Source organism: Elephas maximus, chromosome 1 (assembly GCF_024166365.1).
Source record: "Elephas maximus indicus isolate mEleMax1 chromosome 1, mEleMax1 primary haplotype, whole genome shotgun sequence".
NCBI lineage: Eukaryota > Metazoa > Chordata > Mammalia > Proboscidea > Elephantidae > Elephas > Elephas maximus.
The window spans coordinates 20,555,142-20,572,084 of record NC_064819.1 but is presented as its reverse complement, the minus strand read 5'-3'; the positions used below and the strand labels follow the sequence as shown (position 1 = coordinate 20,572,084).

At 50.7% G+C, this 16,943-nt stretch overlaps 1 protein-coding gene across 1 annotated transcript; it reads right to left on the bottom strand.

The window, feature by feature from the left end:
- Positions 1 to 4,902: 4,902 nt before the first annotated feature.
- On the bottom strand, positions 4,903 to 16,580 carry LRRC15 (leucine rich repeat containing 15). Its single transcript, XM_049880090.1, has 2 exons — positions 16,501 to 16,580; positions 4,903 to 7,545 (listed from the first exon to the last, which is right to left on the bottom strand). Exon 2 carries the CDS (start codon positions 7,538 to 7,540, stop codon positions 5,795 to 5,797), a length of 1,746 nt encoding a protein of 581 aa, XP_049736047.1. The 5' UTR covers positions 7,541 to 7,545; positions 16,501 to 16,580; the 3' UTR covers positions 4,903 to 5,794.
- Positions 16,581 to 16,943: the final 363 nt, after the last annotated feature.

The window sequence follows — 16,943 nt, the reverse complement described above, 5'->3', positions numbered from 1 at the left end:
GTCCTTGGGCAAGTTTTCTCATCTCTGTAGGTCTCTGTATTCTTCTGTGGAGTGGGTGTGGCAGGGGGCCTAGGGAGGTGTAACGGTATATAGGAGAGAGAGCAGTTAACCTGCAGATACGTGTAGCCGGAAGGACACAGGGCATGCCGACGTGTGCGTGCATGGAGAGAGATTTGCATTAAGGACTCCAGGCGTCCTCTGCGAGACACGGACTGAAGACTCTAACCCCTTTCCTCATTACCAGAAATTTCAGATACCTGTCCAAATCGACTAAGGTCAGTGGTAGGGAAGGGCAACAAGGCTCTGGCTTCAGTCTCTGCAGGGTTGTGGTTGTGTGGCAAGGGGAACATTGTGGAATCCTCTTGGGACAGGCTTACACCCTAGGAATAAGTTGGGAGAAGAGGTCTACAGAGTTGCAGAGAGCCCAGGCAAATGTCGTGTGAAGTGTCCTTTGCTGGGCACGACAATGGCATGAAGGAACAACAACTCATCCCTCCTTTAACCGCCGGATCTGAACCAGCAGTATGGCAACCGCTGGAGTCTGGAGACTCAAGAGAGCTCCTAGGGCATCTGAACTCTTGGAGGGAGCCATCTTCATTCAGATGGTGCTTCCCAAGAGCCTGCGATTCTCTGAGCCCGGTGCTAAGCACTGAGTGGAGTCCAGAGATGTGCAGGATACTAGTCCTGCCCCTGTCACCACGCTTGTGTGTGTGTGTGTGTGTGTGTGTGTGTGTGTATTCATGGGCCCCCCTTGAGTAGCAGGATCATGGCAGCAAAAAATGAGTGTTCCTTCTGTTTGGAGGAGAGGAGGCCAAGTTTCCTCTTCTGGCCCTGGGATCAATAGAGAAGGCCACCATCAGTGGAATGATGGTCATGCCCCAAACTTGAGGCTCACTTCCTTTTGGGCTCTGGCAAGCTTTGGTACATGTCCACCATGTTGTCACAGATATTTTGAAGATACTTTGGAGACATAAGTTTATCTTGGGGAGGTGATAGACATGTGGGTGTGTTGAATGAATCCCGAATGAACACAGCCTTCAATGCCTTTCTGGTGGCATAGAAGAAACTCCAGCCTGGAGCCTGGAGACCTCAGCTGTGGTGCTAGTTCAGCCACTAGTTCACTCTGTGGCTACCCAGTGCCTCTGTGACTAAGGGAAATTAATTCATTTCTTATCTTGGTCTCATTTTCTCCATCTGTAGAATGGGTTGAAGCTAGTCTTAAGGCCTCTTCCAGCCATAATGGCCTATAGATATTGTTATTTCCTTTCTGGTCTCCACTCATTTCCCGAAGGCCTTTTCTCAGCCTAGAATCTACTCTCAGAGGGGCTTCCCAAGTCATCCCTGCACACATGTGACAAGACCAGAATCGACAGGTGTGAGACCCCCTAGCTGAGACATCAACAGAGAGCACACGTGTCCTGTGTCTACTATTTATTGTTGATTCTGTACACCAAACCTGTTACAAGCAGCATCCAGCAAAAGACAGACCCCCATTCCTGCCTACCCGGGCTCACACTCTATGAGATCCCGTGGGCCTAGAAAGCTCTAAACACACAGCCAAGCACCTGGGACTTTTTGCAATGATCCTCTAAGCGAAGCAAACATGACCTACTTTTGAAGGGAGTGTGAAGGCAACAGGCTGGTGAGAACAATCTTTCCTTAGGAGAAGAAGAAACCTTGAACTGGGAAGAGTTTCACTTGGAAGTGATCTGCTGGCCCACTCTTTTCGAACCACAGAGTTGCTTCCTTCCCGAGACCACCAATGCCTCCCCCAAGTCCCCGGATATGGTTCTGACCATGAGCTCTTTGGGCTGAATTATTCGAGTGGTTTACAGCTAAAGGCTAGGATGCATCCAACATCTGTCGAGCAACTGTAGTCATTAGCTGCTCTCCACAAGCTTGCTGAGCTTGGGAGTACATTCCCAGCCCTATTCCCTATTGACATCTGAAAGGCTGTGAAAGGTGTGTGGTTGCCCACAAAAAAGGACCTGGGACACTTCTGAGAACATCACCGTGCTTCTAAGTTCTAAAAAGGAGGAACTGCACATATACAGCCCCAACCATTTCCATGCGATCAGCCAGTTTTTCTTTAATGGATGAATGGGTTTAATTTTTTCTTGTATTTACGAAGTTTTTGATCCACATGGGACCAAGTGAGGTTTCAATGACTAAGATGTGGGGAGCAACAGGAGTGTGGCTCCAATTTTCTTTGGTTTCATGATGAAAACCCAAGACGGCCACAAGGCCTAGTTGAAAGTTTGAAAAGAGAAGTAAAAGCCACAACCTACTGAATAACGTTGCAGAAGGACAAATGGTTTTGCACCCTACCCCAAGGGGATAAAGACTGTACTCATATCACAGGGTTGTTCTGAGGGTTAAAAAGAGAATGGGTAGAAAAGTTTTGAAGAGTACCTTCACACGGTGAGCACTTGAAAAAAAACAGTGGTTCTAACTGGCTTTGACTATCTTTCCTCCAACACTGAGCCCACTCCAGATGGAGGCAGAAGAGGGAGAAGTAAATGGAACTCTGCACCCTAGCCCAACTCTTTTGGGGGTCCAAGTGGCCGTTCCAGCCCCCAGAGGTGAAAAGCAAATACGTCATCCCTGTTGGAAAGGAGATTCCACCCAACCTCTCTGGCAGCTTCATGGCCAGACAACATGGTTGGCTCCATCCTGTCCACTCTGGTGGGACAAAGGAACAGGCAAGCTCAGAAGGTCTGGTGAAGGGTTCACCACCTCTCACCTGGGGTGCTTCTGGGTGAGATCATCCAAGGACACCTATGCCCATGCATTCTTTGACTTGGGGACACACATTGATATCCTGGGCCAGAGAAGAAGCTACTCCAATGCCAGGGTCAAAGCTGGAAATATTCAGGGCTTCTGGGCTAAGATTGGCAGGGCACCCTGGGTGTAAATAATTCCTTCCTCCTTTCTCTGCCATTCCTGGCCCACTTGTGCCCTTGCTGAACTGGGCACACCAACATACCCTGGAAGTTCTGGGTATGAGGAATATGGGGCCAAACCATGCCTCCTGTCTGGAGGGGAAGAGGCTGAGCTTGCCCTTGAGGCTCCAGGATTGACAGAGCAGGTCAGTGGAATGATGCTCATGCCCCAAACTCTGGCAAGCTCTTGGGGCTCTGGCAAGCCTTGGTACATGTCCACCATGTTGCTACAGATATTTTGAGGACACTTCAGAGACCTGGGTTTACCTTGGGGAGGTGATATCTTTTGACTGTGACAGCCCCCCTTCACTCCCCAGTTCCCTGGAACAGAAAGCGAAAAGCTACAAAGTGCACTGGCCCTTACAAACATCCCTTCCTGGATCCTTTTGGTCGGGGACTGGAGGGGAAAGCCAGTTATCCCGTCAGCACCTTGCCACTAAGGCCCCTGAGAGTTTTTTACTTGTCATGTGGAATGGAGGGAATCAGTCATAGCCCTTCAGGGTTGGTGGTAGCTTTCCAAATCTCTGTTGAGTCGGCTGGAGCTCTTTCCTGGGCAGACACGGAAACTTGAAGCAAAGTTGTCTGTTTCATGGCTATTTTCATTTCTAAACCAGTGGACCAGTTTGTTCAAAGAGAGACACCAGTTGCCACGAGCATAATTTCTTTAAGAGTGTGTGAATATGTGTAGCAGGAAGGAAGGCAAGGGTAGGTATTCATGTGACTATAATTCAACCAGTAAGTGGAGGAGAATAACCCTGGGCCAAGGAATCCCTGGGTGGTACGAATGATTAACATGCTCAGCTGCTAACCAAAAGGTTGGAGGTACAAGTCCATCCAGAGGGGCCTCAGAAGAAAGGCCTGGTGATCTCTTCTGAAAAATCAGCCATTGAAAACCCTACGGAGCAGTTCTACTCTGACACACATGGAATCGTTGAGTTGAAATCAACTCAACAGCAACTGGTTTTTAACCTTTGAGCAAACAACTCAACTCTTGTAACCAGGCCACAGGCAGGAGGTACTCAAGAGCCCCCAGACCTGGTGTGACCCATCTGGGTATCCCAACCCGGCCTCCTGTGTGTGAATATCCTGAAGCTCAGCTGCTTGTTTACTGTCATGCTGATGGAGAAGTTGACTTCAACATTAGAGGGCTTCCCGAGTTCCATTACACTTGGCTGTTCAATTAAAAGATCTCATCTCTGAGCTATTTTGCTTCCCCCAAATGGAAAATGGAAATTAAAAACAGATATAGGCATATCATGCCCATAAAAGGCCTGGGAAGAGGCGACTCCAATGAGCAGCAGACAGTTTGTTGGCAGAGGAGGCTCTGTGGTTGTATGGGAATCTGTAGTGGGATGATTCTGACTTGGTCTCTGGATTTAATAAAATCTCTTGTCCATGCTAGGAGTACCTAAGAGGTGCAAACAATTAACACACTTGGCTGCTAACCGGAGGGTTGGAGGTTTGAGTCCACCCAGAGTTGGACGAAAAAATCAGTCATTGAAAACCCTATGGAACACGGCTCTACTGTGACACAGATGGGGTCACCATGACTCAGGGTCAACTAGACATCAACGTGGTTGGCTTTTTTTTTTCTTTTTTACTTTTTCTATCCATGCCAGAGTGTATCCACATCTTCTTCTGCACCCCTTGCAGCTGGGCCTTTCCAAGGACGGGCTGTGGGGACAGTGAGGAGCCAGCTGTGGCTGGGGGGAGCCAGTTCTCAGGGAAGTCCATGCCATTTCTGGAATCTCCAGTCCTCTCGGATAAAAGCCCCCAGGGTACGGGGATATCGGTGACTTTCTCTTTCTTGATCTAGATGCTGATTTCATGGGTGTGTGCTGTTTGTTAAAATTCATAGAGCTGCATGCTCTGGTGTTCCCATTTTTCTGTATGTATGTGATACTTCAATAAAAAGGAAAAAAAAAAAAAAGCCCTATGGATGAACACAAGGACCCCAGGTACCAGGTCTCTTTTTCCAGCCAGTACCAATAAGCTGATTTTAAGATTTTTAGAGGTCAGAAATTTTACATGATGTGATTCCTGAAAGGACTGAAATTTTCCAAGCCAAGTTGCAGCTCAGGAATACCATTTCCTCAAAGGCTGAACTGGTGGCCCTGGTGCCCTTCTTCTGCTTCCAGCTGAACATCCCAAGAGCGGCGCTGGTGGTGGCTGGTCTCCAGGAAATGAGGAAGAGTCTCTTTCCCTTCTCTCTTCCACAGCATCCTGAAAGCGTGGGCATTGGGGAGCTCTCAAGTAGCCAGTTAAATGGTTTGAAGCCTTCTTTGAGGAGAGAACTCACCCTACCTACCTTCAGGAGCAGGAATTCATGGCGTGGGGGGTGGGGACCTATCATTTGAGGGGACAGGGCAGAGCCATGGCACAAAGGAGAGGAACAAGAGAAGGGAAATCAACTTACATAATACTTTGAGGAAAGGGGCTGTCCCGGGCAGAGAACTATTCCCATAAAGAGAGTAGGCTTTGTAAGAGTTGAATCTACGGAGGCCAGGAGGGGTGTGGGCCTAGGGAAGGCTGTTCTTGGGGTAGAGGTGGTAAGGATTTGGAGCAGGAGTCTTCTTGAAGGAAGCCCATGGATGTGAGTTGGAAATGCCCCAGGGTTTTGCCTTGGCCAGTTGGATCTCCCTAGGGGTAAGAAGGTCCTCCAAGACCTGCTTCTCTACAGATGAATCAGGCAGGTGAGGAGAAGGTGGGGGCACCTTTCTCTCAGGCCCAGAGAAAGATGAGGGATGGCTCTATGGACCCAGAGGTGGAGGCAGAATGATGGAATGTCCACCTGCCTTATTTCCAGGATCCTCAGCCCCACCATTTCCCAGCCCTGCCTCCAGGCGGCCTCGTTAACACTCATTGGGTGCCTTCATTTGCATCAGGACTGTGTGGCCCCGCTTCTTGAAGCAGCAACAGCAGATGCAGGCAGCCACTGAGGCGACCAGGGCAATGATGCCAATGACAATGGCGGCGATGGCCAGCCCACTCTGGGCAGGGGTCATGCCCCATGTGCCACTGTTCTCAGTGACTCCAGGGGTGGTCAGATTAGTATAGTCCTTCGTGGGGCTGGTATACTCAGTGGTATAGGAGATGGAGGTAGTATCAGGGTAGCTGGACGTGTCTGGGTACTGTGGTGTTTCCGGGTAGCTGGGCACCTCAGGGGCCTGGGCACTGGGGACAGCGACGTTAATGTTAATAATGACAAGGGACTGGCCTCGGACATTGGCTGGGCTGAAACAAACCGGAAGGGCATCCGTTCCCAACCTGGGCCTGTTGAGAAGAAGCCAATTGCGGAGTGGAAGGATGTCCGAGTCACATCTCCAGGGATTATCATACAGCCGAAGCTCACACAGGTTCACCAAGTGATCAAAGATGCCCAGGGGCAGGTTCTCCAGCTGGTTGTTCTGCAGTTGGATGGTCATGAGGCCATTGACATTGGCAAAGATATTCCCAGGGAGCTGTCTGAGGTGGTTGTTCTGCAGTGAGATATTCTGCAGGTTGGTCAACGTGCGGAAGACGTTCCCATCCAACTCCTGCAGCGCGTTGGTGTGGAGTGACAACTCCCGCAGTTCCATCAGCCCATTGAAGGCCCCTGGGGAGATGAAGCTGATCTGGTTGCGGCTTAGGATCAGGACCTGCAACTGGCTGAGATTGCTGAAGACGTTGTCAGGTAGGGAAGTGATGTGGTTGTCGTAGATCCAGAGCTCCTGCAGGTTGTGCATGGGCCCAAAGATCCCAGGGGAGAGCTCCTTCAAGGAATTCCCAAAGAGTGTAAGACGGGTGAGCTGGGGCAGCTGCATGAAGATGCCAGGAGGCAGCTGGGAGATGTAGTTGTTGGACAAATAGAGTTTCTGGAGGTTATGGTTGTTGTGGAAGAGGCCTGGGGAGAGCATACTGATCTGGTTCTGTTGGAGGGCCAGTTCCTGGAGGTTGCCAAGCCCATCAAAAGTGCCCATGGGGATGTCTGAGAGCCTGTTCTCATACAGCCGGAGGACCTGGAGGTTGCCCAGGTGCTGGAAGACCCTGGGTGAGAGGTGGGTGAGGCTATTCTTGCCCAGATTAAGCTTGGTGAGGCCCACCAGGTGGTCAAAGACACCATCGGGGATGTATTCCAGGTTGTTGCCATGCAACTGCAATTCCTTGAGGTTGCTGCACTGGGAGAAGTGGGCTGGCTGGATCTGCATCAACTGGTTGCTTGACAGAAGGAGTGACTCAAGGTTGTCCAGGCCCTGGAAGAGGCCGATGGGCAGAACCTGAAGCTTGTTGTTGGCGAGACTGAGGTAGCGCAGCGAGCCCAGGTTACGGAAGGCTCCAGGCATGATGTGAGACAGCTCATTCTTCTCGATCCTCAGGGCAATGAGGGCCGAGATGTTGAGGAATGGTGACTCACTGAGTTCCGTGATGTGTGTGTTGAGTATCTGCAGGCTCATGGCGTTCCAGGGCAGAGGGGTGGGCACGGCCACGATTCGCGCCCCAGTGCACTCCACCTGGGAGGCCCTGGAGCAGGTGCACTCACTAGGGCAGCCATAGTAGGCCAGGCCCGCTCCCCAGGCTTGGCAGCCCACCAGCAAAAGGAGATAAGGTTTCAGTGGCATGGCCTCTGCAAGGAGAGAGAGCACATGTTAGTCAGGGTTGTCTCACCTAACTGCTGCCCATTTTAAGCCAACGCCAGCCTTCAGTGCCAAATATCGGCTTGGCTTTGAACCCCATCACTACATACCCAACTTAACTTAGGCTCCAAATATTCTCGCCAGCACATCTCTCCGCCTCCCCTCAGGCCTTCCCACTCCATGCCTTTGCTTGAGCAGTTCCCCTGACCTACAGTATTCTTCTTCCTCACCTAAATCTTCCCCCTACTTCAAAGTCTAGTTCAAATGCAATCACCTCTAGAAAGCTTTCCCAGATCCCGTAAGTCAGAATGAGCTACCTGCCCATGCAGGTGGTCCTCCCAACCTCCATCATTTCCCATGGTGCAGCTGGCCTGTACAGCCTTCGAGGGATTCCCGTCTGCCTCATTCAGTCCTCAGGAAGCCTTTCACCCTTACAAGTTCCTTAAGGCAGGAACTGTATCTTATTCACCTCTATCCCTCACAGTACCTAAACATGCTGGTTGAACACAGTCTTCTTGCGAGAAACAGAGAGCAAACGAGAACAAAGAAATAGAGCCTGAACCTGGCGGAAGAAGCTAAGGCTACAAATATGGCGGCCTGCCAGGAGGAGCAGCAGCCGGCAGAGGGGAGACCACACTGCTGATCTTGGGGAAAGACTACAGGAAAGCTCAGCTTTTCCTCTCCCTGTCCCACCAGCCTGCCCTGCCCCACCCCACCCCTCCATCACCACGAACACAACCCGTCCCTTTGTTAACCCTTTCATATAAGTTTCATCCAGGTTTAATTCAAACATGTCTGCAGCACTTCCTGTCTCACTGGGAGAAGCTTCTGTGGTTCAGCTGATGCCTAGGGCCTGACTTCTGGGTACTAGTCCTAGTTCCCCCAGAGAAACATTGGGTGGCCTTGAATAAGTCCCAGAAATCTTAGGGTTTGAGCTAAAAGGCAAGCAGATCCAGATGGTCCCTCGGGGACAGGAGCCAAATTCATAAAAGTTTTGGCATTTGAGGCCGCTGAGGATGGTGATGACATAGAAGCATAATGTGTGGACCTGGTACTGGTTCCTATTTGAGTATTTAGGTCCCTGGGTGGTGCAAATGGCTTGCAATCTACTCCTAACCCAAAAGTTGGCAGTTGGAACCCATGCAGCAGCACTGAGGAAGAAAGGCCTGGCAATCTTCCTCCATAAAGATGACAGCCAAGAAAACCCTATGACGCAGTCCTACTCTGTACACATGAGGTTGCCATGAGCCTGAATCAACTCAACAGCAATGCAATTTTTAAAAAAAAAACTAGTTGTTTGACCTTGAATAAGTCCCTTGAGGCCTCCAAGCTTCGGTCTTTTCACATGCTAGGTGGGGATGATAGTCTCTGCCCCTCTCCTGGGGCTGTTGTGGGGAGCAAATGAGAGAATGGATGTGAGGGCATCCCGTACCAAAACCAAAAAACCCAAACCCGTTTACTGTCAAGTCGATTCCAACTCAATGCGACCCTATAGAACAGAGTAGAACTGCCCCATATGGTTTCCAAGGAGTGCCCGGTGGATTCAAGCTGCTAACCTTTTGGTTAGCAGCTGTAGCCTTTAACAACTATGTCACCAGGGTAGTGCTATGCAAATGTGCACGGTGGCTGTTACAAGCTCCTGTACACCATGGACTTCATAGCCTTTTGGAGGCAGGAAGGCCTCCAAGTGCTTCTCATCTTGGCATTCTTAATCAAGAAATTCTCTTAATCAAGGATTTCTGCGCATATATGAGGGCATCTGTGTTAGGATCAAATGGTGTCCCCCAAAACATGAGTTGGAATCCTAACCTCTGTGCCTGTGGAAGCAATCCTGATTGGAAATAGGGGTTTCTTTGTTAGGTTAGTAAGATCATACCCACATAGGGTGGGTTCTAAATCTCATTACTTCTGAGTTACAAAAACAGCAGATTAGACACAGAGATGGGGGCGTACCCGAGGGAAGACATGCCATGTGAGGATCATCTACAAACCGAGAAACCAAGGAACGCCCGGGACTACCCACAAGGAAGAAATCCACGTGGCTGAGACCCTGATTTGCACTTTTAGCCTCCAGAACTGTTAGAAAACACATTTCTGTTCTTTAAAGCCACCCACTTGTGGTATTTCAGTTACAGCAGCACTTAGAAACTAAGGCAAACTCTAACTTCCATCTCATATTCAAAGGGGTTGGTAACTCCTGAAGGGTGAAGTATCACTGATAATACATTCCTACCATTTTATGGGAACACAGGGAACAGGAAAACTGAGGCTCAGAGCTAAAGCCCAGGTCTCCAGGCTCCTGAGCAAGCCCTTTAGGTGTGAATTCAGTGCCTCAACTTTTAATGAACAAAAGTCCCAGAGGAAAGGATTTCAAATGATAGACTACAGGACATAAAGTAGGGGAGTGGAGAAGGTATTCTCGGGCTTCTCCTTGTGTCCTGAACTCTTGGAGTCCTGATCCCAGCCCACAACTCAGAGAAACCCAGGCTTCCCAGTATGGCTTTAGCCCAATACAAGCCCCTCTCCCCTACCCCTGACAAGTTTACCCTGAAGACAGACCCAACGCACCTTCACCATCCAGCAGACTGGGATTTTTCACTTATTCACAGCCCATCAAAGCCCCAGCCTGCTGTCCTTTTGCGTTAAGGCCTTGGCTAAACTTGTAGAACAGTGGAGGAAAGGAAGAAGGAAAGAGGGAGAATACCTTGGCCAACAGAGTCTAGTTGCAAAGGAATGGGGCCTGATTAAGCTGTGGACACATCTTAAAAGATGACATTCTATAGACAAATGTTAGGCTCAGAACCTGAGAACAGAAAACCACCTGCCTGAATAGGAAACACAGAAAAAGTGGTTCAACATCCAATCCAGGAGAAAAACTTAGGGCTTCTTATGGATGGCAAAATGTATCTGAGTCAGTGAAGAAAGAAGGCTGTGCATAAAAGCTAACGTAATCTTAGGCTGAACTAACAGAAGTATCAAGTCTGGAACAAGAAAGGTGATAGTCTTACTCTCTACATCCCCAATCAGATCTCACCTGTAGTACTGGGTTCAGTTCCAGCCGCATACCTCAAGAAGGCCAATGACAAACTGAAGGGCATCTAGAGAAGGGTAGACAGGGTGGTGAAAGGACCCAATCACTGAAGGAAATGTAGATGAATAGCTAGAAGAAGCGATCTACTTCCAAAAATTCATCCGCTGAAATCCCCGTGGACACACATGGAGTCACCATAAGTTGGAGTAGTCATCTCAACTCAGTAGCAGCTAGTCACCACCATGGTCATCAGCCAGAAGAAGAGAAGATGTGATGAGCCCACAAGCACTTTCCAAGTATACATGAAGGACTGCTATGGGATAAAGTAAGCAGCCTTGCTTGGTGTGGCCCCACGGGTCAAAACTAATGGGTAGAAGCAATGGGGTAGCAAATTTCCATTCACCACCAAAGACAGTTTATCCAGAATCAGAATGGACAAACTCCTAGGGGTGGTAAGCTCTGCCTCGCTGGAACTGGTCAAGCAGGGGCTGAGCAACCACTAAGGAGGTCATAGAGAAGATCCCTAAGTCTGGTAGGGTATTGAACAGCTGCTATCCTGTCCATCCCTAAGACTGCAGGATTCTAAGACTGAGACCCAGAGCATGGAGCAAGATGTATGTGTCTGTGCCCAGCAGGGTCTGGGGGTTTACACATTACTCTGTGTGTGTGTGTGTGATTTACCCTCTACACCTACTTAAAACAGGTAACGTTCTAATTGCTCCTGGTGACGTGCTAACACTCGTTAAATTTATTTATAATATGCACTTCCGTGCCCAGGCAACTTCAAAATGGTGTTGTAACCCAAGAATCAGAACTAAATTAAGGGACTATAACCTGGCAAACTCAAGGCAGTTTCTGCCGAGCCTCCCCACAGGTAAAATGAGGGTGGGGTGGAGGCACCCACTGAGGACCCACTTCTATCTGACTTTCTCTGAATCTACAAATCCCCAGGTAGGGAGCGGTTTCAAGCCAGTCTGGCGAAGGACCTGAGTCAGAGGCGAGGATACCACGCCTGGAAAGAAGACTGAAGAGATGATTCCCTTAGGGGAACACAGCCATTGCCGTCTCATGTGGACCACGCTCAGCTCCACAAACACTGCAAGAATGTGTGGATTTTCCTCACTTCTCCAGAGCCCACCCAGTACCACAGGCAGCGGTTTCCTGTTTTCCAGCACTCCTTGCTGCCACATCTGGCACAACCGGCTCCAAATGACTTTCAACAAGCCCACCTCAAACCCAGTCACAGGAGAGGAAAGGGCTGCAGAAGCAGGGCTGGGTTTTCAGCAAGCGTTACAGGGCAGTGGCCTGGTCCCCTCAAGAGCCCAGCACAAGACAGCCTAATAGCCCACGCTGCCCAGGGCTGCTTGGCGGCTGTGACAGATGCCAGTTAAAGGCCCACAAAGCTGCCCTAATGACACCCTCCTCCCATGGTGGTGCGAGCGCGTCCTCCATCACGCTGGGACTTGGTCCATCCCTGTCCTGGGAAGGGGCGCAGCCAGGAAGTTAGCGAGTCAGCCTGCGGACAGGACAGGCAGACAGCTCACCTGGACACTTTGACATGCTCACTCCCGGGGGGCAGAAGCACTTAAACCAGGGTGCTCTGGCCGTGGGTCTGTTTAGCAAGAATACCTACCCTGTGACTCATAAGCGAACACATAATTAGCCACAAAGCCCTGGGCTTTGTTGGTTGGTGGATTGTGATTTTTTTTTTTCAATTTAATATCATCATTCACATTTCCCAAACACGGGGTTTTCTGGGAGGAGAAGCCTTCTTACTTCAATGCCACGGAGCCATGCTTTTGGAAAGAGCCTGGGAGGCTGACGTTCTACTCTGGTCTTGACACTAAGTTGGAGTGTGAGTTTAGGTAAATCCTCCAGGCCTCAGTATCCCCTCCTGTAAAGACTTCCAAGGCTCCCTCCAGCTCTGAAGGCTTCTGACACACAGCAGAAAGGAGATTTGGCCTAAAGCCCCACCACTCTCTTCTCCCCCTCTTCTGGACAGGTCATGTCAGTCACCAGTAGAAGGCGGGTCTGAGCGGTGCCACCTGGCCAGCCTCCATCTCCATGTTGAGGCTAAGGAACGGGTATCCATCTTTCAGGCCCACCTCGTTTTCCAGGCGAGGAAATCCCATTTGTCAGCTGTATGTCTTCACATCCCACCATAGTCCTTTCTTTCATGGGATCCAGTTGCTGAGACGGGCCTTAGGGATCCTCTGCCTCCTGGCTCACTTGGGGAAACTGAGGCCCAGGAGGGGCCTTCCCTCCTTGCCCCATGTCCTCATCCCCACATAGGATTCCCTAAACATGGTCTCATCTGCAATGGGATGTCACCCTATCCAGCCTGAGGGTCCCCAAGGGAGATGCCCACTCTTGGAGCTGCTCAGGGGTTGTGTCCCCCACAGGCCAGTGTCAAGTTCAGACAAGTTTCCTCTGGGTATGTGATCCAACAACAGGTCTGAAGTCACCATCTAACTGAGAAGCTCAGCCTGAAGCTAAGCCTGAGTGCATCCAGACATTCCCATCTCCCTAAACAGGGAGTACTGCCCCCAAGATCAGTACATAGAAATCCCCTGGGAAGCTTGTTTGAGAGGAGTGACCCCATACCATTACTCTGGGGACTGGCTGAGTTAATACATGTCGAGTGCTGAGACTGGCTCTTCACACCAAGTGAATACACAATAAATGTGGGCTACAATTATGATTATTTTTGTTGTTGATTAAATCAGGATTTCTGGAGGTCACACCCACTGAGATACTGGTCCCATAGGTCTGGATGGGGCCCAGGACTCTGCATGTTTAACAAATTCCCCAAGTGATTCTGATGCAGAGGTCCACAGACCACATTCTGAAGAACCACCACTCAAGGCCCGGACCAGCTTGGAACCCATGCCCATGACTGGCACCATTTACTGCCAAGAGGAGAGAGGAAGAGCCCAGGATTGGGAAGGCTGAAGGTCAAGTTGCAGGCCTGGCCCAGTGCCCTCTATCAAGATTTCCTTTGGTGGCCCTTGCTGCATCCCCACCAGAAATCTGGCCTTGTGCCAAGTTGAACCTAGTAGTAGACGTGGCTTCTAGAAGCAACGGTCAGAGCCCAGAGTGTCAGAGGTACAACTGCCTTTTGAGACCATCCAGTCAAACCATCTGGTCATTACGCCCATGGGAAAACTAAGGTTCAGAGGGAGGAGGGGACCTGCCTGAGGCCATATGGTTGGTTGGTGAGTCCTGACATCAGATCAGGGCCTCTTGAGCTTGGTGAACCCCGGGACCTTCTTAGGCTTCAGGGTCCTGTGAACCATGTGTCTGGGCAGTGGCTGGAAGAGGGAACAGTGGCTTTGCTCCTGTCTCTTAAAATGATTGAAGGCTTACATATATAGTCAACCCTCAAGCTGCCCAGGGCTATTAACCAAGGTCAAGTGCCTCTCCCAACTCCAAGTCTGCATGGTCTGTGGAATTCTCTGCTCTAAGGCTGCTCTGATGCTCCTGTTTGCTTGTTTTCACTCGGATAGCCTGGAAGGGTGGAGGCGAGGGACAGAAGGAGTCGCTGGAAGGAACTGACCCCACTAACTTCAACACACAACCCCTAGCTGGGGGCCCTCAATTTAGGATTACTCTACCCTAAACATAAAGCATCTTTAAACCCCAAGGCAAGGCAGGTCAGAGCCTGACACACCCTCATCCCCCACCTGGCTCAATTGATGACCCTATTACCCAGGCCCTTCAAAGCCAAAATATGGCTAATTTTCCTAAAAAAGAAATGAATAAGAAAAAGCCATTCATTTTGAGCCTTTCTGTTGGGGATCCTCCCAGGGTTGGGGTGGGGAAAGGCAGAACCTGGCTTCCTGCAGACTCTGAGCAGAGCTGTAACTAGCCTGGCAGAAGTGGCAGGAGACACTGACAAACCTCCCAGCTGAGCAGGAAGAACCCCCAAATGGAGCTTTTAGGAAAGAAGTGGTCTCTGAACAGCCCCTTCTCAGGGTGGTGCTTGGGGGCCAAGATGAGATAAAAATGGTTCCGATGCTGACCAAAGCATCTTGGGAGTGGTTTCTAAAGTCTGTGTCCCGAAAGCCAACGAAGGCAGTGAACCAGGATCTGCAGTTGGTGTTTAGCGGTCAGGATTTAGGGAAGCAAATTGCCGTCTGTAATCACAGCCTTGGGAACGTTTGCTGGAGAACCAAGTTGGGGCAGCCAGTTCTCTGGCTCCTTCTTCATCTGTTCTTACCTCTCCAGGGCTGGGACTACCCCCATCTTGACACTGCAACCCCCTCCATCTACCGAGCAAGCCAAGGTGGCCACCCCCCAGCCCTGGGGAGAACCTTCCGCGCCCTCACTGTCTGCAGAATCTATTCAGAACGCTGTCCCTGGCCACGTCCTCTCTCAGAGCTTGTCCCATCCCTGCCAAGCCCGCCTGACGCAAGACCACAGACACATTGGAATGTCTGGCCCAGAATTTACTCCCAGATGTTCAATCCATGCAGAGTGGAAGAAGTGACTGCCGTTAGAGAATTTCTAAACTATGGAGCCGGTGGCACCGATACATCTGAGAGCCGCTGGAGATAAGGTGATGGAGTCCCTGGTAACCCTAAAGGGAAGCTGAGACTGTCATTGATGGGCAGCCAGCACCCTCAGCCTGGGTGGATGTCAGCAAGAGAGGGCTGCAGCCTGCCTAGGGGACTGTTTGGCCCTGGAGGTAAAGCGGCACTCTCTCTCCCATTGGCATGACCAGGGAAGCCCAGAACAGTCCTGGAGTTTCATGGTTGGTTCCTTGACCCAGGGTCCTGCCTCCATGTTTGAGCAGAGATACTGGTAAAGGTACAATAGCCATGATTTTAAATCCATACCACCCTCATCACAGACACACCCCTAGCCCCAACTCCCTGCTCAAAGCCCTGAGCCTCAGCCGGACACTTCTAGCCCACAAGAGGGGGAAGCTGCCAGAATGGAGTCACCTAAGTCACCCATAGCAGGACCGGCAACAATTCCGAGCCCATAGCTGAACTCCGAATTGGGAATCCAAACCAGCTGACGCTGCTTTTGTAGCAACTTTGAGTCTATGAGAAGGAGGCAGATCTCTGGCCTGGGAAGCCCCCGTGAAGGACAGTCTCACAGGTCCTAGACAGACCCAAACACAGGGCCTGACGTTGGTGGCCACCACAGTAGGGGCAGGGAATAAGGACATGGTTCCAGTCACCTGAACCTTAAGAAAAAGGAAGCTCTTTCCCCAGAAAAGCTATTATCCAGAAAGAGGTAAAAATAGGTGGGTAACTGCTGCCACTTAGTCAACTTTAAGTCCATATATGAGTCAGAATCAACTCGACAGCAACAGGTTTAGTTTTTTTTTTTTTTTTTGGTTTAAATCCATCTTGCCCATCTAAACAGGTCCCTGGGTGGCTCAAGGGGTTTGCAATTGGCTCCTAACCTAAAGGTTGCCGGTTCAAACCCATCTAGCAGTGCCGTGGAAGAAAGTCCTCTCCAACTACCTCAGTAAAGATTGCAGCCAAGAAAATCCTATGGACCAACTCTACTCTGTAACACTCGGGGTCACCTGGAGTTGGATTTGACTCAAGGAGAACTTTTTTTTTTTTTTTTTGGTGCCTATCTAGAACATCTTCCCCATATCCTAGGTTGACATCATGGGAAGGTGGGGGCAGGTGGAGCAAGAGGCTGGTTAGGGATTAGCATGCGGGGCCTCCTGGTGCCCTGGGCAGTGGCACCTCGCCGGCACGGGGTCCACCAGGCCAGATTCTTTGAAGAGCAGCCCCCAGGCACCACCCCAGCCCTGCCCTCCCTCGGGGCTCTGGAGCCTCTCCCTGGGGTGCCGGGTCAGCAGAAAGGGGAGTGGACCGGGAGGGAGGCCGGGCCCTTCAGAAAGATTGGATTGGAGAGAGAAGGGAGGAGAGGGCCCTGGCCTACTTACCGGCAGCCCGGTGCCCGCCTGCCCACTGTGGAGAAGAGGGAGCCCAGAGGACAGGAGGATGTCCGTCGGAGGCTCACGGCTCAGCATGAGTGCTGCTGGCCCTGCCCTCTCCGTATTTAAACCGTCCCAGGCGTGAGTCACCGCAGGGGCACTGTCAGGAGGGGGTGGCCGGCTCCCCACGTCCCAGCCCTCCCCGAGGAAGGCCCAGCCCGGGCTCTCCAGTTGAAGGAGTTTTCTTCAGCCACATTTTCAAAAGAGAACACATTTTCCTCTTTTTATCCTTTCTCCGTTGTTTCTTTTAGATTCACTTGGACACTGAGGGTCCCGAGAGGGGAACTGTACACCCATCCTACAAACTCCTCCCTCATCATCTTGTGTGAAGTGAGGACCTTAGCTCCTGTCCTGTGCAAGGGATCCCAGCCCCCAAGAGAGCCTGCCACTTC

What these genes read in the sequence shown, in the direction of transcription:
- LRRC15 (XM_049880090.1), bottom strand. Translation starts at nt 7,540, where the DNA reads ATGCCACTGAAACCTTATCTCCTTTTGCTGGTGGGCTGCCAAGCCTGG.